A 15,393-nucleotide genomic window follows, 5' to 3' on the forward strand; every position below is an offset into this window, starting at 1 on the left:
TCGTGTTACACGACCATAAATGCTTTAGTCCTGTGGTTTCCGACAGCCAAAGGAAACCGCACCAGTGGGGGAAACTCTGCCGACCGTTTTGTGATAAGAACATCCCTTCACATTGTATTCAGGGTCAGGACTGTCTATGGAAATACTACATAGGAAGGTTCAAATGTTTTCTTTATTTTTCATTTTTACTTTCTTATTTTTTGTTTTATTTTTTTATTTTTATTTTTACCTCTATTTCCTACATTGCTTCAGCAAATGAATAAACATTTTTACTTATTTTCTTAATTCTAATTTCTGTTTTAATTTACTACTACAAAGCCAGACATTTTTAAGATCCTGTGAATCCCTCGAGTCGTTATATATTCCTGTTACATCTTTTAGCCTATTATGAAGATCTATGTATCTTTTTCTTCCCTTTTGAAGAGGCAAGCCTGTGGAATCTTTTTTTAATTTCAAATATAACATTCCTCCTTCAGCTTATTTAGCCAAAAGTATGCATTAAGTTGCTTTAGATTTGTTGAAGAGTTTAGTTTCCCATGCCATCCTTCGACCGCGTGCGTGTTCCTAAGCCGCTACATAAAATCGTTCCAAGTTTAATTGGTAAACTAGAATTTTCCATCACTTAATTGACCATTAAGTCTGCGTATTTCCTCCACTGGACATTTCCTCCATTATTCACATGCACGCTTCATCAACACCATTAAGTGGCAGTTGTGCCACTCCAGTACACACGCGGAGACACAGCCGGACTTCTCCCGTATGCTTGTATTCCTCCGTTACTCGCAGTTCTTGTATTTGCTTCTGCAGATTTTGGCCGAAGTGAAACCTGTCCCGTCCATAAGTGCACTTCCATTTCACCATTGGATTTCCTGGACATAGGGTTTACGCAACCGAACGCTAGTATTCTTTTGTCGACAACAGAAACATTATCGCTTTTCAATAAAACTACTACCTTCAGTTAATTTCCCTCAAATGTCTTCGCTCAAATTGGAAATTTGTGGTACATTCCTATGGGACCAAGCTACTGAGGTCATCGGTCCCTTGGCTCACACACTACTTAACCTAACTTAAACTAACTTACGCTAAGGGCAAGATACACCTATGCCCGAGGGAGGACTCGAACCTCCGACGAGGGTAACCAAGCGAACAATAGCAAGGAGCCTCAGGCCGCGAGGCTACACGGCGCGGCTATCTTCTTTCTGTTGAATCTATGAACTAGTGACAGGGCTCTGGGTTTTCACAGTCTTAGAGTTCTCATAACCTAGCATACTTGCGACCAAATCTAAACTTTTATTTTTCGAATCTTGAATTTCCCGTTTAAAACTTGTAAACAGGCCCTGATCTTTCTTCGTCGACTACTTCCCTGCAGTTACGCATTCAGTTGTTAATCTGCACATCTACTTCTTCAGAGGCACAAGAGTGTTTCTGTTAAGCCACGTTTCTGCATTTCGCCATTTTTAAACGGCCTCGGCACTTGCTTCGTTCGGAATTCATGCACTCCAGTTCGTATACTCATCACGTTTTCTGAGCACCCACTTGTTGTTATCATTTTCATTACTCGCAGTATACAGAAGTCAGGTAGCTTAGGTACAGACATCACCGACACCCTTCAGTACACGGAACACATCTACTGCTGGTGAACGACTGGCGTACGTCAGCAGTGGGGGACACAGTGGTAGGGAAACGCCAGCTCGGTCGGAAGTCTCACGATACCTGCGCCTCCTACAATAGTGTCAGAAACGCCACGGTCGGAAAGTCCACGTAGCCGTTTGCTACTCCTTCTTTCCCTAATTAGTTTGAAAACATTTTACTTAAATTACTTTTCATTGCGGTGTGGAAACGAAGTTATGTGCCGGCACGTTCACAGGAGCTCAGTCCGTCAGTTCACCTGATGATGGCGACATGTTTGATCGCCGAAATATTGTGCCCGTTGGACACTATAGACCGGCAGCATACCCGTGGATATTTTGATTATCAAATACGCCGGGAGAAACTCAAGAATCACATTATGTGCATTTCTTTGCTTTCTCTGCTTTCGAACGGTAGTTTCGTGACATACATTAACGAAAAAATGTTTCCTTGCAGTATGTACTTATAAGATAAGGTGAATTCTGTATACTGTTTGCATTCATGAGGTTCTTATTGTTTAAAATCGCGCACTGATTATTTATGTGTCAGTTCATTATCATGACAATAATTTGCGAGCGCATGCTGCACAGAAGTCTCACCAAATTTATGTGAAACCTCCTAAAGCTTTTTCAATAGAACAAGTATCATTAATATTCTACATATATATTCTTCATGTCTACATACATATTTTCAGTCTTTTGCCACTAGAGGTCTTCGAATTGTAGCGGGTCCTATGGGCATAGTCATTTTTAACTTAACTATGTCGGTGCGTAAGAAACCGAGTGCTGTAAACGAGTTTCGGAATCGATTATGGAATTTGAAGAGTTCATCTACACATGAGTCCCCCCCCCCCCCCTCCTTTAGCATGACAATGCCAGACCACACACCAGCGCTACATGTACAACAACCCGTCGCCTTGGGTTCACTGACATCATCCCCCAATCCCACATACGCTCCCGACTTGATCCCATCCGTTTTTCTTCTCTTTTCAAAACTGAAAGCTCACCTCCGATGAAATCAGTTTAATAGCGATGAAGCGATTCAAGGGAAGGCGCAGTTGTGGCTGTGCCAACAAAGACAAACATTCGACAGTGGCGACATCAAGAAACCGATTTCTAGTTGGGAGGAATTTGACTGCTGTGAGAAATAAATATGTAGACATTTAGAATGATGATGCAGTATGTTAATAACGTTTGTTTTCTTTAAAAGAGTTATAAGATTTTCACATAAAATATTCGCATTTATTACTTTTCAGCACGCCCTTGTAAAACAGATTAAACTTTCGCTTCCGATTCGTAAATTCAATTTCGTTGCTTCTCTTTCAGTGCCAAGTGCAACATACATAATAAGTATTAGTCTTATTTTATCCACGCTACACCTTGTTGAATTCCGTGGCTGCTACTCAGTTAAGTGTTGTTAATGAAGAACAGGCAGCTTTTAAGAAAGCTTCATTTTATTACCGTAACCGTTTGTGGCTGCCTAACCTTATGTTACTACACTAATACGTTCGTCAGCAGCCCGTCATCCGCTCCTTGGCTGCATAAGAACGTTTGTTGTGCTACCACAGCAGATAACATTTGTAGCCGTCTGAAAATGAGTATACCTCCCAGAAACCCCTCGTGGCAATACAATAAAGCTTTTATAAAGGTTTTTGTTGCTGGCTGCGTTCCCCGCCATTACTGCATATAATAAATGTGTTTCAGATGAGTCATGCCAAACTTGTTTTGCAGTGCGAATGGAAAGAAATGGAGACGGGAATAAAACGCCAACAGAGAATATTGTAATGCTATTTTGCAGTTTCTGCAAAACTAAATTATGCAAGCTTATTATGAAACCGGTTGTATATCCCGGTTTCAACCAACAACTTAGGAGAATTGAGGATTAAATGGCACACAATAACGAAGAACGCAGATAAATTTTTAGAGTATTTTTATTACTCTAGTCTGAGATCAGTTGACAATTGCAGCACGACGTATTCAGGCGTACTGGTTGACAAAGTCCAAGAAAGCAGACACCCTGGTGAAGACGGAAGGCGCTCCAGCAGAGCCGCAGGGCACGATGCCCCAAGACACGACTCCGATGAGGGCTCCGTCCTGGGCCAGCGGTCCGCCGGAGTCTCCCTGCAGAAAACCAAGCCACGTGGTCAGCACACCCACTCTCGTTCTACGACACACACTACACCGTACAACATATGCGACTTTTTAATTATTAATTGCTCCACATTTATTGATCTAAGAACATTCATACATAGCGGAGACAATGAAACTTCAGTATTTCAGTTGGTCTGTAAGGCAGCTCTCAGGCTGATCACTCGTTTCACTAAGAATTAACAGACCGTATATCACAAAGAAGTCCCTTGTTGAAACTCTAGCGTATGCTGACGAAATAGTGAACAAAACCATCTTATTAATATTGCACCTGCTAAGGTAGATATGGGCAGTGTATGTAGGCCTGGCAGATAGAGCGGACTGATCGCTAAGGCCATTCACTTACGCCCAGCAGTCAGAAAGGCCTGACGGTTCGGTGCAGGAGGAGGTAAACATACTCATCAGATTGGCGACTCCTCTTGATCCCAACACGGTCTTTGACAGCATTTCTTTGTTATGACGGAAAGCGCTACAGCTTTCACCTGCTCATGTTTCCTTTCTGCATACGATTCCATCGAACACGTACAATTTTATTTCCTAACGTACTACAGAGAAGTGACACAAACATATATAACCTGAAGAGCATGAGTTAACCTAATGAACTGACGTATCAGATGCCACTAACGGCCAATAGTGCACCAAAATACGTACACTCTCGGGTGCGTGGAACAGAAAACGGCATGCTCGGCCAAATAACTGTAATTTGATCGCCAAATCTACAAAGCACACATAGTACAAACAGATATAACGTGACACGGCATAAATTATCCTAAGCAACTCACGTATCTGATGTTTCAAATAATGTTGCCAGGCACGTATACTGCTAATGTAAATCTCCAGTTACAAAAATTTCCAACCAGAAATATAAAAGTTCCTATCACTTTTCTCAGCCCGGGATAAACTCATAACAGAATGCTTGCATTAGATACGAGGAGCGCCGGAACAAAAACCGTTAAATCCGCATTTGTTTTTAATACAGAGAGTAACAAATAGTGACCTCTAAATGGCTCCACAAGATATAAAAAGAAGAAACACACCATAAAGCAATTAATGTCGCGTTGTACTGAAAATTATTTCGTGGCAGCATGTATTATTACTCCCGTATCTCCCCACTACAGCTCAAAGATGCGAATACAGCAAAAGTGGATATATCGGGTTTTGTTCCGGTGCTCCTCATATGATATTCTCTTTCGTGTTTCCCAAACATAGGAACCACTGTGACTACCATGTGATATTGATTTTATGGTTCTAGAGCGCTGAAACATGTGGTTAGGCTCCAGTGGATACACCTTACAGCGGTCTGGCAGCCGCAAAGTATCTTGGACCCTCCATCCGGTCTCGCAGGCTGGACTGCCCTAGCATCCGCGAAAGAGTTAATACGCTTAGCTCACCACTGTTCATGTGACTTGCAGTGGTCTGCTACGTACCGAGCAGGCGGAGATGCCGTCGTTGACGGGGCCGGTGCAGATGTTCTCATCGTTGAGCGGGCTGTTGCCCAGCAGCTGCGCGCACTGGGTGTTGCTGATGATGCTGACGTCGACCCACTGCAGGATGTCGGGGTAGTTGGGTATGATACCCGTGCTGACGCTGCCCCAGCCGGACAGAGTAGCCGTCGAACCAGCTGTAAAAAATAAGGTCTAGCCGTAAACCCTCCTGTAGTGCCCTCCATGATCGCATGACGGGTTTCCGTTTAGTTTAATCAGCTTTAGCAAAGAGAACGAAAAATTCTGATTCCTGTTGATGGTTACAAATTCATCAGAAGAAGTAACGAGAAAACGAGTAAAATAATCGCGAATTTCCAGCGTCCACACATTTTTTTATAAATAGCCATCATGCCGTAAGAGGTGATTGACTTACCGCTGGGGACGGATCCAGCGGTGGGCAGCGAGATAGCCTGTACGTTGCCGCTCAGAGAAAAGCTGGACTGCAGCAGGAAGACGGCGATGTCGTTGATGGCGACATTACTGTAGAAGAAACAACAAATCAAATTTAACATCCATCGTCAGTTGAAAAACCACTATTGCAGACATGAGTACGTACGTCATATTGGTACGTAACTTGTGGTCATACAATGTACCACAAACAGAGTCCTGTATCCTGAAAGACAGAGCGACAATCTCCACCCTCATTATCATTAACGATTGTTATAAGTCTAAATGACAGGGATCTCGCATTCGGTAATGGAGGATAAAAACTCCACGGAAGAATGAAAACCATTTGCAAACTTCACACGAGGGTACCTCTTAGTAATCAAGACCAACTCATTATTATAACTGTAAGTCATATTCTTAATAACAGTACAGCCTAGAATAACAGGCTATAACGTATCCATCCCAGACAGGTTTAGACCACACTTAATATAGAATTTGTGTGTGACACTTACTCAACGTCCGCGTAGTCTGGGTGCACTACCTGCTGGGATACGCGCACCCTCTGGCCGTTGGAGTTCAGGGAGTTGATACCAGCCACGGCCTGAAACACACGACAGAAGACAACGCAGTCAGAGAGAGTTATTTGTGTTTCTTCGCACAGTGTTAGCTGTCAGGGCATTCGAACGTACTAGGGGACTAGAGTTATGTTATACTATCTAATACATATCTACCCTCTCAGGAACTATATGCAATTATTCGACGCAACAATTACTTAACCGCACTGTAAGTGCTCTCACTCATATGAATCACACACACAATACAAAATATAATTTGGATATACTGTGTTGCTTAATATGAGGCCGTAAAATCTGCTCTCTAACGAAAAACCTAGGGCTAGCTTATCCATTCCCAATAGCCCAAACGAAAATTATTCCAACAGTTGTCAATGAGGTGACAGAAGTCAGGGGATACCTATATGCACATATGTACTATCGCCTACAACATCTGATTTGAACTCATGTGATCCATGTGGAAAGGTTTCCGACATGATTATGGCCGCACGACGAGAATTAAAAGACTTTGAACGTGTAATCGTAGTTGGACTTAGACACATGGGATGTTCCACTTGGGAAATTCAATATTCCAAGATACACAGGGTCAAGAGTGTGCCCAGAATACCAAATTTCTAACTTTACCTCTCACCAGGGACAACGGAGCGGCCGACGAAACTTCAGTAACGACAGAGAACAGGGGAGAGTTGTAGTGCTAGCAGACAAGCAACACGGCATGAAGTAGCCGCAGAAATCAATGTGGGACGCACGACGAACGTGTCCGTTAGGACATGAGGCGTAGCGCCTTCGCATCGCTCCTGTCACTTGTTAGGACGATGTCGTTATAGGCATATCGACAGATGTCACCAGCTGACATGGACCTGAGTTACAGAGCTGCACGTAGTTGTACTAGTAGGCGGCAGAGGTCAGCAGTTGACGGGCAGTGCTAGCAGTCGTAGTCAAAACAATGTTGTAAAGTTATGTTTGATTAATATTTAATGTATTTGCATAATTATAGTTGTTTTATATGTGTAGTAGTTAGCAGTGTGAGTGTTGTATGAGTGAAGAAGAACAGAATTAAATGAAAATTGTTTTGTTTATTCACGAAGTACCAGTTAAACTATACAGGGGATTTACTATAATTAAATGTGCACTCAGTTTATGGTACTAATAAATCGTGAGTAGAACACAAATTAATCGGAAATTTCAGAAGGAGTAATTTTATATTTGATACGTTTCTAAATTTATTTATTTAGCAATTGCCATAGAAAGAAATGTTTTACTGTGATTGGTAATTGAAGTGAAGCGCGGGTTAGCGCGGGATAACACTGCAACCTGATTTGCTGTTTGTGATATCAGCTAATTAGAAAAATGCAGGCTCGCGCCAATCTTTGCTGGGAACTAAGCCTTTGGTGTGACCTAGTCGGGTCGGGGCTGAGGGTTCGGACTAGTAAGATCTCATTGAAAGCAGCTCCGACGAAAGTACTGTAAAATTGCGAAAAAATGCTAATTACGAGTTCGCGAAGTAGCACAAAGTGTATTTAAGTGAACGGTATAGTGGAAGCGGTGTGGAATTTCGGACGGAATATCAAAATTATTGCTTTTACCGTTAGTTAAAGCCGCGTGCCGTGTTGTGCGATCTAAGACTGGAACAGGTATTACGTGTAAAGCAGAGTGCACAACATTTGAGCGAGCATTTTCATAATTAAACGATCCGGTGAACTCTATTAACTACGGTAACGGGTGTAAATACCATAAACTGGCTACGTGTGTGATTGTGGTGTGCGTGTGAACTGTACGGTGTGTTGCCGCTTAGTACGGACTTGGTAGTATTAACTGTGATCTTTATCATAAAAAAATACACCTGAAAATTTACATTGTCAAGTTAAAACTTTTATTTCAGTAGCTAGCCACATCCCGTTTACCGGACAATTCTATGTATGTTGCGACCTGCAGTAGACAGTAGTGGTCTAGTATTTTCTACTACAGCTTTTAGCTAGACAAATGAAGATTGCTGGACACTGGCAGGGCGGTAAAAAAGTAACGTGCCGCGCAAGAGACAGAGCAGCAAGATTTGCCATTTACTGTCTGTGGCAAGATATGCCTCAATCAAGCGCCTTTGCCAACAGCATGACATCGCCCACAGCGCCTCTCCTGGGTGGATGAGGCTAGACGAGCGGAAAACCATAGCCAGAGCAGATGGGTTCCGAATTCAGCTGGTGAGAGGTGGTTGTAGATTTCGAGTGTGGCACAGAACCACTGAGCCACGGACCCAAGTTGTTAATAACGCACTGGACAAACTGCTGGTGGCTCCATAATGGAGGTGTCTGTGTTTACATGGAATGGACTGCGTTCTCTAATCCAACTCAGCCGATCACTGATGGGAAATGATTATGTTCGGTTACTTGGAGATCGCTTGGAGCCATTCATGGATTTCATCTTCCCAAACAAAGATACGTCGTGTCACTCGGTCACAGATGTTCGTGATTGCTCTGAAGAAGACTTTGGACAACTGGCGCTAATAATTCGGCAACCCATATTGCCTGACATGAATGCCTTCGAATATCTATGTGACATAATCGAGAGGTCAGTTCGTGCACAAAGTCGTGCACCGCACTATGGATTGCTATACTTGGTCAGTGTTTCTCCAGGGACTTCCAGCGACTTGTTGAGCTCATGCCACGTCCCGTTGCGGCACTACGCCTGCCAAAAGGAGGCCCGATACGGTATTAGGAGCTATCCAATGACTATTTTCACCTCAGGGTATGTACTGACATCCTTCTTCGCGGTGGTACAATATATTGAGATTGGCTGCAGTTACTTAACTACATTAACGATAGCTTCATCATTACTTACTGCCTTATGTTTTGATAAACGTCAGGCAGCCTCGTGCTCACCTCGTAGTGCCCGATGAAGGCGGGGTCGGCGCAGTGGCCTGCGGTGACGACGGCGCTGGCGCTCACGATGGAGCCGCCACACGTGTGGGACGCCAGCCCCAGCTGCACCCACTGCAGGGACACCTGGTACGGGAACTGGCCTGCACACACAGAAAACACCGGCTCAGCGCCTGCTGTTGCTGCACTCTTTGCAAAGTATAGCGTCTACCAGTACCAGGAAGCAACGTCAACAATACCGGCAGTAAAAGCGTGGTATGAAAATCTTGCAGCTCTCGAAGAATGACATTACAATGAAAGCCAGACCATTAGCTGCTTACAACTCGAATTCAGGACCTCCTGCTTAAATGGGAGATCCTCTATCCGACTGAGCCACCGAGGACATAGAAGATACTGCGATTTCAGGGACTTACTTCTGGCATTTTCCCCGTGAGACCCACACTTCCAACTTACTGTCCACCACACTCAATCTACCGATTCCCTTAGGAGTTTGAGTAACGTGGGTGCATCCGCACTCAAGAAGATCATTGGCCGGTCAACCTTAACTGTATGAAGATGGTATCCGCTTTTTCGGTCATACATGTACTGATTAGTACATGTATGTACTGATAAGCATGATATACTGTTTCTCTACGGGCGCAGCTGCCATGAGTGATAGAAGTTTGACTGTATGCGGTTATATTTTGTATTATGAATATCATGATAATCAGTACTTCGTTACAAAAGACTAAAGTTGTTTAAAAATGTAGGAACACGGCAGGCAGTGGTTAACCTACTACTTCTCGTAGAAGATAGGCTAAGGAGAGGCACACCTACGTTTATAGAATTTGTAGATGTGAAGAAAGCATTCCGACATAATGACTGTAATACTTTATTTGATATTCTGAAGGTACCAGGGGTAAAATACTGTGAGCAAAAGGCTACTTACAACTTGTAAATAACCCAGACGGCAGTTGTAAGAGTCGATCGGCATGAACTGGAAGCAGTGATTGAGAAGGGAGTGAGAGAGTGCTGTAGTCTAATCTCGGTGTTAATCAATCTGTACAATGAGCAAGCTGCGATAGGAACAAAAGAAAAATTTCTACGAGGAATTAAAGTTCATGGAGAAGAAATAAAAGCTTTGAGGTCTTTCTATGACATCGTCATTCTGTCAGAGACAGCAAAGGACTTGCAAGAGCAGTTGATCGGAAAGGACAATGACTTGAAAGGAGGATATAATATGAACACCAACAAAAACAAGACAAAGTTGGTGGAACGTAGTCGTATTAAGTCAGGTGACGCTGAGAGAATTACGTAACGAAACGAGGCGCTAAAGGCAGTAGATGGGATTTGTTATTTGGGCAGCAAAATAACTGAAGATGGCCGAAGTAGAGAGGATATGAAATGTAGACTGGCAATAGCAAGGAAGGCATTTCTAAACAAAAGAAGTTTGTTTCTATCGAATATAGATTTGCGTGTTAAGACGTCTTTCCATAAGGTATTTGAAGTGCAGGCATAAATGAAAGTGAAACATGGACCATAAACGGTCTAGACGAGAAGAGAATACAGGCTTTTGAAATGTGGCGCTATAGCAGAATGTTGAAGATTAGATGAGTATGGAAGTACTGAAAGGAACTGGAAGACAAGTGGCACAATCTCACTAAAAGAAGGGATCGTTCAATAGGTGACATTCTGAGATATCAACAAGGAATCATCAATTTAGTATTCGAGGGAAGTATGAGTGTGTGTGTGTTTGTGTGTTGACGGGGGGGAAGGAGGATAAAAATTGTTGAGGGAAACTAAGAGATGAATGCAGTAAGCATATTCAGAAGGATGTAGGTTGCAGTAGTTATTCGGAGGTCCAAAGGCTTGCACAGGATACAGTAGCATGGAAAGCTGCATCAAACCAGGCTTGGGACTGAAGATGTAACAGCAATATCCAAAAAAGCTTTCTCTCCGGTAAAGCACAGGTGGAGGTATTTTCTCACGATAGAAAGTAATATTGTAGAGCTAATCGTTTGGTGCCAGCAACAGTCAACATTGATGCACTGAGTGGTTTTCATGTAGGTTTGTATAATGAAAACTGAGTCATACAGGAGACCAGTGTCTAGCAATGTAATATAAGAACAATGGACAAAAACTTTATCACCATCAGGAGTCTTCACGCTGTATCATGTAGCACGGCCTCTAGCTTTGATAATTACCTCGGTTGGGCTAGGAAAGTAGTTCCGAAGTTTCTTCACATTTGCCATATGTATCTGAAGCGATTAAATGATGGATAGATTCATTCGAGATCTGATTTAAACCCTGAGTGTTCGCCAGGAACGTGTGTGTGCACCCCTGTGAATACGATTGCCGTCTTTTCAAGAGTATCGAGTGTACACAAGATACTCAACAGGAAGATGTACGAGAAAAGGCAACCCCTTGTTACCAAGTGTGTCGAAACAAACATCTCCGTTTACGTTCGCTGTAACCTAGCTGAGTGGCCGAAGACAAGATACGAAATACATCCCAAAAGCTGCACAGGACCACCTCGGGCTAAACTACATTCTCGACACACGGCCCCTGTCATTCCTCAATGGGCTGTTGCTGCACTCGATGCTTTGCATCATTTGAAAACGCGAGAAATCACATCTCGTCGAATCACACTACACGGTTCCAGTCAGCTACTGCCCACTCAAGATGTACAATCTTATGTGCCACCATTCGTGAAGTAGCCGACTCAGAATATGCATTTCGTGTAGTCTCCTTTTTTTCGAATCTGGTTGAGATGAGCCTACATTCAGTGACAGGTGCAATTTATTCCTGTTGGGTATGAAACAGATTGTTACTGACAAGTCGCGACCTTGTCTCTGCTCTGTGTGGGTTAGAATCATTTACGTGACACTGTTGTTACGCCATGTTACGTGATTGATAGTAATGCACATTCCTTGTAGACACTCAGGACAGTACGCACTGATACATCAACATATCGGGCAACTTCATTCACGATGTGATCAGAGGAACGTCCAAACATGGTAGCTCCTTCATGCACCGTACCAAATATGTGCGTCAACCCAACTTACAGTGCAGACTGCATCCAACCGATTGGCCTGGGGTGAAAGGGGAATGAGAAGGTTCTCCACAGAACTGATGAGGAACGACACATGTGAAAAACAATGAGTAGAAGAAGGGACACGGTGATAGGACGTGTGTTAAGACATCACTAAATATCTTCTATGGCCAAAACTATTGAGAGAAACGGGGATTAGAATATATCAGACATGTAAACTAGGACATTATGTGTAAGTGCTACACTTAGACGAGGAGGTTGGTGCAAATCCTAAGGGGACAGATCAGATAACTCAGAAGAAGACGAAAAAAAAAAAAACAGCAGCTTATTACGAGTGACTGTATACTGACAAAAGTATACAACATGTGTTGGAGGTGATGGCTGATGATTTAGCACATAAGAAGACTGACAGGTACCATTATCAGAAGGAAGGAAAGAAGACTGGAGGTTAAGGTCTCATTCACATTAAGATGGTTAGAGACGAAGCACAGGCTCGGAATTTATCAAGTATGGGGAAGCAAATCGGATGTTCCTTTTCAACGGAGCATTTTCCATAAAGGATTCAGAGAAATTGCGGAAAGACTAAGTCTTAATAACTGGACGTAGATGTGAGTCCAGTGTGCCAGCAAGTGCACCACATCGCTCGCTCTTATTTACGGAGTACGCATCACGGCATGAAGGAGCGACTTACCCAGGGAGGCATCTGAGCCTCCGGTGATGCGACCGTGCTTCAGGCCAAACTTCCTGTGGGGTCCGCTGTGTGGAATACGGCGGACTGGCAGCTCAGCAGCTGAAACAGAATTAAAACCACTCTCAGTGACCTGTGGGCACCGCCCATCTCTCATGAATAAACACAAATAAGTATAAACGTTCTTCAAGCGGACAATAGAAACTGTGGAAGTAGAGGAAACCTTAGGTCCTATACTGCAAAAACACTGTTTCGGTTATTTCATGATTTCCCTACGTTAGCTAGAGACACAGACAGACCAGCAGAAGCTGTATGAATGGCTGCGTGCCCTGACATAGTACAACAGCGACGCCACTCACCCAACACGCAGGCAGCGAGTGCCAGCACCAGAACGGCCTGCCTCATCATGTTCGACTGTTGGTGTCTGGAGAGGAGATGCCCCGTAGCGCGACCACACGGCCTTATATACCGGTCCGCTAAGTGCCAGGGGCCCAGTTTTGCACTTTTGGTCCAGGGATGGCGAAATTCAGGAAATCGAAATACTTGATAGCGTGACGCAGGGCTTAGATTACAGGTGGCAACTTGGCGACCTCGACAACCCAGTATTTGTCGATAAGTATCGCAACACACATTCATATCAGCATCCTCGACCCTGTAGGCGTGGATGAAGTGATCACGAGATTTCTACTGCTGATGTAATAAATGATATAAAGTTACACATTTAGTAACCCTGCAAGTGAAAAGGAACGAAGTGTGGGAAACGGACAGCAGTAAATAGTGTAACAATGAATGAAAAAATTATCTACACTTACAGCGAGGAATGCAAGTGTGCCTCGAAATGTTACAAACAACTACGATGGTAAAAAACGTACAAAACACAGGGAATTAGTGTAGCTGAAGATTAAATTTTTCATGAAATGTTTACGCTAACTGAAGAGAATAACAAAAAATCATTGGATCAGAGAGTGACCTCGATCAGTATGATAGATAACAAAAAGGGAACAAATTTATTAATACGATACTGCAGAGCCTGTATTATTCTGAATTACGATGAAATGATCCTTTGGACTTTGGACCTGCGTGCATGCCCGAAGCAACGGGCGCTGCAGTGAGTACATCCTTTATGAAACACTTAAAATGCATTCGTAGTTGCGAATATGGGCAACCATCAGCTGTAGAATTGACTTACAACCATGAAAATTTGTGCCGAAAGAGACACGAACCTGGATTTCCCGCTCATCGCAAGCGGTCACCTTACCATTAGGCCTGTGCGGAAACTTACACAGTGAATGTACGAGTACAGGTTGTACATGCATGGCTGACGACATATGGAATTTTTGGTCTGCCCCGGAGTCGTGCACGGATAGCCAATAAGCGGGAAATCAGGGTTCGAGGTCCGGTCTGCAGAAAATTTTCACTGTCGGCATTTTATTATACAGTTGGTGGTTCCATATTCTGAATTGTGTATACACTGAATTTAAGTTTATTTACGGTGTGAAACTGATTGTTATTTGGATAACATGGGAAGGAGTCATCCAACTAATTAAATTTGGAAAGTTTATATAAACCGCCTGAGAACAACCAACGTTGTACAACATTTATATTATTATTTGTCGAAATCCGAAAGGGACAAGAATTTAAACCTTTCGTAAATCAAAAATTCGCGTCTCGAGCTATTCAGATCTATTATTATTTACTGCTGAAATCAGAACATGGTACATAGTGAGAGACAAACATGTCATGCCTTGTGCCTCTTGTGACAGCCAGAGCGAGAGCACCAGCAGCAGCGAGTACTGTTTGTATAAAGCGTTTTTGTACTTATTTGCTGCGCTTAGCTTTTAAATAGTTTTTCTGGGAAAACCTAGCGTAGTTTTCGCGTCTCGTATTTCAGTGAGTGTTTCTTGATTATCAGAGTAGCTCATCAGAAGATTATCTTGGGAATTTATCACCGTATAGAGTAGGGTAAACATAGTCATGTGTAGGGACTGTGGTTGTTGTGAGCGGACGCAAGGAGAATTGGCCACTCTTCGGGGGCAGGTGGAGGCTTTGTCTGTTAGGCTCATCGAGCTCGAGGCGCAGGCGTCGGCTCGTAGTGGCGTTGGGGCAACTGTGGTGAGACCTATGCCTACTTCGGTGGCCTTGGAATCACATGGAACCCCTGATGTCGCTGCGTCTTCCGGCAGTGAGCATCTTACCGGTCAGCCATCACTCCAGGGTGAATGGCGGACAGTGGTGGGCTCGCGCGTGCCTGGCCGAAAGGCGAAGGTGGGATCTGGCCGCGTGGCAGCTGCCTTACCCCTTTCCAACAGGTACGGGGTGCTTCCTAGTGGTGATGACATCGTTTCCGAGCCACCACAGGATGCCTCGCCTGTTGGGCCAGTGGCCGATTCTCCGGCAAGGTCCCGACAGTCACAGAGGGCGGGCCTATTAGTTATAGGGAGCTCCAACGTTAGGCGGGTTATGGAGCCCCTTAGGAAAATAGCGGGTAGGTCGGGGAAGAATGCCAGTGTGCACTCGGTGTGCTTGCCGGGGGGTCTCGTCCGTAATGTGGAGGAGGCCCTTCCGGCAGCTATTGAACGCAC

General features: G+C 43.8%; 1 protein-coding gene across 1 annotated transcript; it reads right to left on the reverse strand.

The window, feature by feature from the left end:
* Window positions 1-3,600: 3,600 nt before the first annotated feature.
* Window positions 3,601-13,240, reverse strand: LOC124613724 (trypsin alpha-like). The gene is made up of 7 exons (XM_047142475.1): window positions 13,171-13,240; window positions 12,815-12,913; window positions 9,096-9,235; window positions 6,160-6,248; window positions 5,634-5,740; window positions 5,204-5,397; window positions 3,601-3,749 (listed from the first exon to the last, which is right to left on the reverse strand). The coding sequence occupies exons 1-7, from the start codon at window positions 13,217-13,219 to the stop codon at window positions 3,606-3,608; spliced, it is 822 nt and encodes a 273-aa protein (XP_046998431.1). The 5' UTR covers window positions 13,220-13,240; the 3' UTR covers window positions 3,601-3,605.
* Between the last annotated feature and the right edge of the window lie 2,153 nt (window positions 13,241-15,393).

The sequence above is a fragment of the Schistocerca americana genome, chromosome 1 (genome assembly GCF_021461395.2).
Source record: "Schistocerca americana isolate TAMUIC-IGC-003095 chromosome 1, iqSchAmer2.1, whole genome shotgun sequence".
NCBI lineage: Eukaryota > Metazoa > Arthropoda > Insecta > Orthoptera > Acrididae > Schistocerca > Schistocerca americana.

What these genes read in the sequence shown, in the direction of transcription:
- LOC124613724 (XM_047142475.1), bottom strand. Translation starts at nt 13,219, where the DNA reads ATGATGAGGCAGGCCGTTCTGGTGCTGGCACTCGCTGCCTGCGTGTTG. An exon ending in CCAGACTACGCGGACGTTGA is followed by an intron (nt 5,741 to 6,159) that starts GTAAGTGTCACA and finishes TTTCTTCTACAG; the next exon opens with TAATGTCGCCATCAACGACA. An exon ending in CGCTGGATCCGTCCCCAGCG is followed by an intron (nt 5,398 to 5,633) that starts GTAAGTCAATCA and finishes TATTTTTTACAG; the next exon opens with CTGGTTCGACGGCTACTCTG.